The 10,028-nt window shown below is 37.4% G+C and overlaps 1 protein-coding gene across 2 annotated transcripts; it reads left to right on the plus strand.

The window, feature by feature from the left end:
• The first annotated feature begins 505 nt into the window (after positions 1 to 505).
• On the plus strand, positions 506 to 10,019 carry Oga (O-GlcNAcase). 2 transcript variants are annotated; one of them, XM_043412882.1, is made up of 13 exons: positions 506 to 759; positions 1,419 to 1,470; positions 1,977 to 2,310; positions 2,546 to 2,990; positions 3,227 to 3,807; positions 4,093 to 4,404; positions 4,871 to 5,045; positions 6,467 to 6,520; positions 7,639 to 7,724; positions 7,820 to 7,989; positions 8,244 to 8,439; positions 8,544 to 8,703; positions 9,038 to 10,019. In XM_043412882.1, the coding sequence occupies exons 1-13, from the start codon at positions 690 to 692 to the stop codon at positions 9,172 to 9,174; spliced, it is 2,772 nt and encodes a 923-aa protein (XP_043268817.1). In that variant the 5' UTR covers positions 506 to 689; the 3' UTR covers positions 9,175 to 10,019. The 2 variants fall into 2 exon arrangements, with proteins under 2 accessions (XP_043268817.1, XP_043268818.1); XM_043412883.1 differs by lacking the exon at positions 6,467 to 6,520.
• The last annotated feature ends 9 nt before the right edge of the window (positions 10,020 to 10,028 follow it).

Here is a 10,028-nt window from a genome sequence, read left to right on the forward strand (position 1 = left end):
AGTGTCAGCAATGTCTGCCAAATTCGTTATTCAAATCTCTGCACAATGTGACGGAAGCGTAAGGACAATGCCGATAAATACCAAAAAACCGGACCGGAAGCCTTCAGAAAAGCAAAAATTGAAGGACTCGAGTATCCTTGTCGATTGCACAAGACATGAAGATTTTGCAGTTTCAGCCTTTCCTAATTCCTATGTCCCCGCTTACATCAGTGACATATCGCAAGCATCGTAGCAGAGAAGGAGCGAGAGAGAGAGAAATTGCAGAACGAAGTAAGATAGCGAAAAATTTTCACTGTGGAGTTGGTTCGAGAAGTGCCGGGGAAGGAAAAGTTGAAAAGTTCATATATGCGGAAACGAATAGAGCCAGGACTCTGACAGGTGGGAAGGTTAGCTTTACTGTTGCTGGATTTATAGAAATCTACTTTTTTTCAATTATCCGATACAGCGTTTGGTGTGTCGGTAATGTAGTGCCTAGGATCTTGGTTATATTCGTATACGCGGTTAAAAAAATTCATGACCTGCTGCCTCTTGAGTTTTGTTGGGGCTAGCTTTCTTTACGGTTCCGTTTCGTCGGTGCTTCTGCCATATATAGTATAAAATAGTTGCGTCCTGAATTCGTGGACAGGATATATCCGTTTTTAATCTTCCTATTAAACCACTTTTAAACAATATATTTTGGTAGAGCCGTTATGGCGGAGTCGAACGGAGCCACAATATCGAATACTAAAAATGGAAATTTTATTTGCGGAGTTGTCGAAGGTATGAAAGTTTATAAATTGATCGCCTCCTTCACTATGGAGAGGAATCTATCGTTAAATATAGTAAATATCGGAATCATAGAACACCAATTGATTTTGATGACAGGGTTGGAAATGTAAACGCACTTTGAGAGTAGTTTTGTTTGAGATCAAATTGTTCCATAGCGACAGTGATATTGACCAGGATTTTGCCATTAGTGAAATTTCATTTAGCTATTAGAGCATGAATGTTTTTCTTCAATCCATGCTTTGAGACTGTCTTTCAGTTATTTAACTAAAGAGATTTTGTGTATTATTCGAAAAGATTCAAGCTGTTTCCAGAATACTAATGTCATGGATTGCGAAATATCAGGAGATTTGCCGTCCCAAATTTCAGATTTTTCTCGTGGAGTATCTGGTACTATATCAAAATGTTACTTACAAAGAGATATCAAATATTTTATACTCCACATGGAAATTTTAAAACTTTGCCATGTCACGGCAAAGTTAGTTCATTAACAAAATAGAGAATTTTGATGCTCCATTTTTAGATACAGTATAAGTAACTATATAATTTAGCAGATCTAGATAACATGTTCTGAAATACTCCACTAACTTTTCGTAAAAAAGTGATATAAAAAGCTGTAGTAGGACCTTGAGTTCTCTTATGTTATCTTATAGGTTTCTATGGACGTCCATGGACCACCGAACAACGAAAAGATTTATTTCAAAAGTAAGTATGATACTGAAGTTGATATTTTTCAGAGGCAACAATATCTTCAATGTTCAAAGCTCTCAAATTCTCTGATCAGATCAATAGAAAAGCTAAAGTTTATTTACTTTTGAGTAGATGAGTATAGTAGTTCTTGCATCGCATACCCTCAAGAGTAGTTATTTCCATAATCTGTGTATAGTAATCAGATTGAATCAAATATGAAAACTAAAATAAAATAATCTCTTTTGCTCCAAATTTTTGTTTTTGCACACTTGTGAATTACCTTGAACTGTCTTGAAACTCTTAAATGACAGCCAGAAAAAAAAAGATTTTGAAACATCTTGTGGTTGTAGTGATTATTGGGAAATTGAAAAATGGTTAAACCGACCTATCAAACTTTACTGGCGAAGTACTCAAATTTCATGATACTTTATAGGCAACCTTGTATACTTGTACAGAGAATTATACTTGAACATAGCAGTCGTAAGGTTTATCAAAACTCAACGAGCACTTTTTTGTACCAGAATGAAAAAATGGGGAATGGATTCTTACTTATATGCTCCGAAAGACGACTATAAACACAGAGCCTACTGGCGTGATTTGTACACGGTTGAGGAAGCTGAACACTTGACAGGACTGATTACAGCAGCCAAGGAGAATGGCATAACTTTTTATTATGCCTTATCTCCTGGTCTGGACATAACTTACTCCAGTATCAAAGAGGTCACAGCTCTCAAAAGAAAATTGGAGCAAGTCAGTCAATTTGGCTGTACAGCATTTGCTTTACTGTTCGATGACATTGAACCGGAAATGAGCGAAGCTGACAAGGAAGTTTTTCAATCCTTTGCGCATGCTCAGGTGGGCTTAATTCAAATTGAAATCTTCACTAGAAAACAATTATTTTGAAGTAATCGCAATATCTGAAACTTTACAATTTCATTTGGCAAACTTGTTTGCCGCAAGAAATGTAAAATATCAAGTTTCTTACGTTTATTTTTGACTTGATCACATTTCCAGTAATGAATATGAATTAGTGATTGATCTTTTTCTTGAGAGAAAACGTTTTCAGAGATTATTGTTGTTTGTCTTCTAGGTTTCCGTTACGAATGACATTTTTCAACACCTCGGGCAGCCAACGTTTCTTCTCTGTCCTACACAGTATTGCTCAACCAGGGCAATGCCGAATGTGGCAACTTCGGAATATTTGAATACTCTTGGTAGCAAATTAGCCCAAGAAATCGATATAATGTGGACTGGACCAAAAGTAATATCGCGATTGTTGACGGTCGAGTCCATCGAAGAAATCACCGAGGTACTGAGACGTCCTCCCGTTATTTGGGATAATTTACATGCCAACGATTACGACCAAAAGCGAGTTTTTCTCGGTCCTTACTCGGGCCGTTCACCAGATTTGATCCCCAAACTTCGGGGCGTTCTAACCAACCCGAATTGCGAATATGGTGCAAATTTCGTCGCGATACATACTCTCGCACAATGGAGCCGCTGCAACGTCGATGGAAAACGTGATTTAACATTGAGTGAGTATCTTCGTGTTTCAATTTCTGCTCATTTTCAAACACCTTTTATTTTTTTGTATACTACAATTCTTTCAGAAATTCATTGAAAATCTACTATTTTTTTGCTGTAAATTTTTTTTTTCATAAATCGCCTTTTTCTGGAAGAATTTGAATCACTGGGAATTTCGATTCAATCGCTAATTACAAAAGCCTTAATGAAGGTGATAACATTCGAACCTTTTCATCCTCGGTTTCAGATGACACGGTGTCAGCCGACATAAAGCTCGAAACTGAGACGGAAGATGGTGTTATCGGGGAGGATGTTCCTTCGACCCTTTCGCCCAACATGTACCACCCACGCCACGCATTAAAAAACGCAATAAACGATTGGCTACCGGAATTCAGTAAAAAGCGAGCAGCTTGGGGGCCAATAGCGAAACCTCAGCCTTGTGTAGCCCCTACGATACCTATTCCTATTATTCCTTCGGTAAATACCTGTATGAGCCTGACGACAACGACCAGCACAACAGTAACGACAGCACCCGCGCCTATTGCGAATTCAAACCATCTTCAAGCATTGGCAGAAGTGTGCTCCACCGTCACAGGCACTGATAGCTTTGTTCAACCGCTCCCTGGTCCCGTTATGAATTCCCTTATTTCCGAAACTAAGGTCGTTAGCGAACCTGTAATCCCCATTATCGATACAACGGGCAACAATTTAGTGGCTCAAGCACCAGCATCCACCGAGCCAATGGATTGTAACACGACACCAAGCAATTCACCGGCACATGTCGTTAAAACGGCGACCGAGGACGATGCCATGGTTGAAAATACGTCGGTAAATATTCCATTGTCTCAATTCACCTTTCAATTGATCTTTATGGCGTTTGAACCTGTGAAATGAAGATTCAATTTGGTACAGAGAATAGTTTCAAAACGGTATTTGAATTACACGAGAGAAAAATAGAATAGAAATTAAAATAGAATAATTGAGAGTAATTTCTTTTCATAAAATGATAATGGAACATAAAACTCTCTTGCAAAACTGAATTGCGTGACGAGTAAGTGCACACTTATTTTTGCTTATAAACTTATTTTTACTGCCTGCTTGGAAAAATGATAGACGTGCAGCGGAGCTTCCGGAAGCATGCAAGTGGAAGTCGATGGTACTTCACCGACGATAAATGGGAGCCGGATGATCGTTGAAAACGATAATGATAACCATGAAGTTTCGGAAACAGATACGAGCGATACAAAAGACGAGAATAAAATGCTTACGCACGAAGATCTTTCTCTGCTTTGCGATCTCTTCTATTTGCCTTTTGAGCATGGCGGCCAAGGTATACAATTGCTGCAAGAATTCAATTGGCTGAAAAGTAACGCTAGCGTTACTATCGGTAAAGCCAACGATGATAATCCCAGCAGTAAAGCTGACGTGAGTTTTTCTTTCATTTTTTGTTCAAACCTTAAGGTAGCCGATTCGTTATTTTCCTCCATTTTCTTGAAAATTTCAAATTCCTTGTTAAATTTTGTAGAGTTCACGTTTCTCGATTAAGCATATTCCTATAAAATATCCTGCAGTTTCTTACAGGGTTGTCCGAAAGAAGTTTTTTTTTATATTTTATAGACTTTCCAGGAAAGATTATTATCAATTACGCACAAACCAGTCACACAGGTTATTAAGGATGAAACGGATTTCAAAATTTAATGTTGAAGATACTTTAATACTTGCAACAAGCATCGATTACTTCGTAATTTTCGATAGCTTATTCAAAAAGTTGACTTTTTAACTCGACAGAAACGAATTATTTGATTCAACTTCTCTATTCCGTTTCGACGACAAATTTCGTTGTTTTTATTGTCACTCCATATATATATTGATATTTTTCATTTTTATTTAGATTGAGGAATGGCGCACTCGTGCTGCCAAAATGAACGACATGTGTGCGGCGGTTAACAGACTATTTACGCGTTTGTCATTCTGTAACAACCGTGAATTGTTGTACGATCTTTATTCTTACGTTTGGGATATGCGAGGCGTTGTTTCGCTGTTGAACAGTTATGTCAAATGGCTGGGTAAGTTTTGTTGCACCAAAGATTACTCATTAATGTTTCGGAGCAGCCTAGATGGTAGTGACCTTTGATATGCAACTCGTTCATAGACGATATTCGCAAAGAATCACAGTCAAAATTCTGTTTTGTGTACATTCTGAGAGAAAAGAAATGTAGTTATTCATGAATGTACGCTGGCTGCAGTACTCGGAGATCATAACATCCGCATATGTACCCTCGTAGTAGAGCGAGGATTGAAAAAGATAGAAGTCAATTCGACGTATAAGTTTCGCCAGAGATAAGTGCTGTTGTTCATACTTTTCGAAAATTTTACAACTTTTAAAAAACTTGCTTTCAGAAGAGAGAGTTTTCCAGCATTGGTGAGTTCCTTATTATTATCTACATTTTAAGTTCTGTTCGATCGTTAAAAAAATCAATTTTTTCAATAATGTGAGACTTTGAAAAACGGTTTTGATCATGTAACAAATGAAAAAAATCGTCGAACAGAGTTGTGACGTTTGTATTACGTGAGAATTTCCAATAAAATTTTATCACCGCACGTCAGAAAATACAGATGTATTATATCGGAGTAAAGGGTGGACGAGTGAAGAGAACTCACTTGATATGAAGGTCACACGAGCAGTAAAGCGCGCGTCGTTTTATGTTTTGTCGAATAACAAATGGTCTCCTATTTCTCCGTTGTTCCTCACAGCCTCGTGTTTTTTTCTTCCTCCAATATTCCGTTCATCCAACAGCAATGAGTTACGAAATCTTACCCTGTTTGCATGCTCGTTCAATCCTGCGCCTTAGGAGTGAACGTGTAACGCCGCGCGATACTGAATCGAGAAAGCCGCGCTATCCTTTCGCCTTAGTTACCAAAATTTACGAAGTTTTCGTGATAATTCTTTACGAGCACATTCCAAGAGACTGTTGATCACATACTTTCATTGCATATTTCCTAATAACAAACATTTTCTTTTTAATTGATTAAAAAACAGGAAGTACTATAATTTTGTGGCTTTCTAGAACAGTATTTTTAGTAATAAACGCAAATTCTATAATAAACATGAAAAATTGTTCAACAGCAACTTTATCAGAGGCTATGGAAATGTTACTTCACGAGCGATCGATATGCCAGCTACTAAAAATGTTTAACGTTTCTGTTCTTTCAATCACAACCAGGAAGGAACTAACAATTGCATCACTGTGTGTGTGCATTGATTAATAAAAAGTGACAAAGGCTTCGCAAAAACGTTTGTCCAAAGTTACCGTACCATTTAATTCCTTCCTCGTTACTGAGACAAAACTGAGAAAATTTATAAAAATAGAATGTGTGTATGTGTGTGTGAGAGAGAGAGAGGGAGAGAAAGAGAAGGTTTAGTAACAAAACTGCTATGAAAAATTTACTAATTCATCATTTCGACGTTTTTTTGTTTTGTTGATAGCGTTTGGCAGATTCCCAGCGACGATGACGACTTTTACCCAAGGCAGCTACACATGTATGCGACTTACTTGTATATGAGTAACTCACAGCGAAATGCGCGCGATCCTATTCCCAGTAACTAATGACTTTTACGTGACGAAGACTTTTCTATTGTCGCGATATTATGTATCGAAAAACAAAACGAAATGACTCCGATATCGGAGTTGCATTCGCTCGTAGGACCATATTCATGAAAGACGCGCAAAAAATCAAACTCCGGGAAATATTCCCGCCCGCGTTCTACCATTAAAATTGGTAAAGAAAGTAGTTTTAAAAAATGCAAAATGAGCTTGTACATCATATTCGTTTTTGACATAAGAAAATTGTCTTGTTCACGATTTGTCCATCCTACAAATTGGTCAAACAGAACAAAAAACCAAATAGCAGTTCATAAACTCTTGCTTCACCTTTTTGTTTTTCTCTCAACTATGAACTAGGTAATTAATGGTCAACAATGGTTACTTCGTGGCATGCACGAGCAACGAAAAAGTCACTCCAGAAGCCGGTAACCAGATCCGGACATGACACAATTCGGTGTCTCTGCCGATTCTTGTTCAGAATCCTATTTTTTCACTACTTCCTCGAAAAAAAATAAACAACCTTAACGCACTAATTTATTTTGCTTAGTTCCAGACATACACACGTTCTTTCCAGGTGTAATGTAAATTTTATTTCAGGCGCACTTTGGCGTGACGAACCCACTTTGTCCCATATCTACAAATCTTTCTCCAAGAAAAAAAACCTATCCTCTCCTGTACCTTGCAAGAGTTTATGACGCGCGTGCGCGAGCATTGTCAACGGCACGATGTTTTCCAATTTTTTTATTATTTGACAGAGAACGAGAGAAAAACCATCAAACTTGAAGTAACAACATTTGTTAATTCAGTCAAATTGAAAGTAAAAAAGGATGAAAATATGATAAATAAATTAAAAGAATCGGATAGTCGTCGGACCGTTGAAACCCATATTTGCATGTTGGTAGCGAAGATCAAAAGAGGGAAAAAAGCAATGGAAATCGTTGATTAAAGTGCATAGATTAATTATTGCGCGCGTTTGAATAAGATACGTATATTAGTACCTGAATACACAAATGAAACTTACGTGTTAACGAATACGAATGATATCACGGGGCAGGGTTCTCAAATGGCTGGAAGGAAACGTTCATGAGTGGAGACCAAGAGCCTTGGGTCTTTCGCGGTGGTCTAACCGCCGATTTGCAGGTTCGCTTCGCACAACATATTTTTTAAATTAATCTCGAATATGCAACCGGTAGATGGATTAATCGAACTTTTTATATTTAATGCGAATGTTACAGCGTTTGATACCAGTGGACAGCGGTAACGATTTGTTCGTTTACAAAGCTCCTGAAGTTCCAACTAGTAAAATATACACGATACGCCCTTATTCACCAAGCGACGAGGATGCAGTCTACGCCGTTTGTAATCGCATTACTGGCGTTACAGGAACTTCGGCAGTCGCCGACCGGTAAATCATAGTTTCATTTTTTCATAATGAGACTTGGGCATACGTTTCTCAATGATTTTCAATATTACTTTCTACTCGTTATAAAAAGAAACAATTTGATATATTTTTAATCCAGATTTCCGTTTTTTATGCAATTCATTGCTATGTTCACTGTTTTTATTCAAGGTTTCTATATTTGTGTTGGATTTCCACTTTATTTTTTTATGAAAATATGACATTTCAGATTAATACTTTGATTCAATACATTTTTTCAGTCTCGTTGGTGGCTACTTAACGTTGAGTCCTGAACTCTGTATGGTAGTTGAAGACGAAGATGGAATAGTTGGATATGCCGTTGCTGCCTTGAATATCAAGTCTTACAATCAAAAAATGGCTGTCTCATGGATTCCCGAGTTACAATTGAAATATCCATTGGAAGAGATCACTAACGATGTATCACCAAATGTTCAAGTGAGTGAGCGAAATATTTCGACGTCTCAAGTCGATTGAACGAGTATTTTATTTTCAGCAGCACGATTCTCTGGGACTGTCATCATAACTCGATTAATTTTCAGGAAGCTATACGATACTTTCACTCTTTCACTGTCGATGTGTCGGAACAACTTTGCCGTCAGCATGCTTCGCAGATCTATTGTTCAGTATTACCCACGGTCACGGACCAGTCAGTGCCAAAACGTTTGATCACGTGTATCCTGGCAGCTCTCAGAGCAAACGGTTTGTCTTGCTTTTTAATCGATTTACATAAATTTGAGTTGAAAAAATTCTTACCATTGAGTCATCTAAATACTGAATACATTCCTTTGCTCAGCGCGATTATCTCTCAAACCACAATATAGTTGTAAAATAAAATTATAAAAATCCCCTGACTATTTCGTAAACGATTTTTTCCATTTTATTTAGAAAAAGAAATAATATTTAAAGAACCGGTCGAATGCGTCTGCATTGGAAATATGTTTGGTTTTTTACCACTACGAAGCTACCACCGGTGCTGCTGATATTTTTCATATGAATGTACAAATAGGATGAATTAATCTGTCTATTTTTTTAGGTTCGTTCGGTGTACACACAACAATGTCGTCGATGGACAAGGAGAACCACGAATTTTACGCAAAGTTAGGTTTTATCGATTTCAATCAAGGACAAGACGAAACACCGGGAGTCGTGACGATGTGTAGAAGCTTCTAACAGAAAGCGAATCCGCCAGTGATATTTATCAATTCGGTAAATTGGGTGAACAAGTTAACGGAAAAGAGGATTAGAATTTGAAAAAAATGCATCGAATTCGAGATAACGGCTGTAAAAAAAGAAAGTGTGGAACGGAACGAAAAAACTGTGGTACGATCTCGTTCATGCCCCGAATGAAAGGATCTCATGATCATCTCGAACAAATAGTAACTAGTTATCTTACATTTGATGGAGATGCAAGTCGAAAGAATATAAAATTTGATAAAGAGACGAAGCTCGACGTATGAGGATCGCGACAACGTGCACTTAGGAGCCTCGAGAAAAATGTGCAATACACCGAAATAATTGTCAAATTTTCCAATTCGGAAGCCTACATCTACACACACAAAATAAAAATAGATGACGTAGACATCTGATGGTTTAAAAAGCAAATGAAATAGTAATAATACCAGAGATCGATTAATCATGAAGTGAACGTAGGGAAACGTATAGAAAATTTCAAAACTCATCAATCCGAGCGGTCTAAATCATCATCTAGATTTCGTACGCGTGTCAGCGTTGAAAATACATAAGTTATATATGTAATGACGTGATTCGTCGACTAGCCGCAAAAAGTTCGTCTTTCCTCAAGTCGTACAAACATTCGGATAGTTAAAAACAAACAGACGCTCTCGAGGGGTTTAACCGCTGTCGTATAAGGCTAGAAGCACAATCATACTGAAATATGAGCTGTATTTTTATCGAAAATCGCTTGCTGAATACGACTTTTATACACACACACACATTCGACACATTCTGGCGATTGAAAAGTATTGTGAAAATAAAAAAAAATATTACTACGATAACGAGATTAC

Source organism: Venturia canescens, chromosome 2 (assembly GCF_019457755.1).
Source record: "Venturia canescens isolate UGA chromosome 2, ASM1945775v1, whole genome shotgun sequence".
NCBI lineage: Eukaryota > Metazoa > Arthropoda > Insecta > Hymenoptera > Ichneumonidae > Venturia > Venturia canescens.

Excerpts from the sequence above, each read along its gene's own strand:
- Oga (XM_043412882.1), top strand. The coding sequence starts at position 690 with ATGGCGGAGTCGAACGGAGCCACAATATCGAATACTAAAAATGGAAAT. Across the intron at positions 2,311-2,545 it reads AATCCTTTGCGCATGCTCAG|GTTTCCGTTACGAATGACAT; the intron begins GTGGGCTTAATT and ends TTTGTCTTCTAG. Across the intron at positions 4,405-4,870 it reads ATCCCAGCAGTAAAGCTGAC|ATTGAGGAATGGCGCACTCG; the intron begins GTGAGTTTTTCT and ends ATTTTTATTTAG.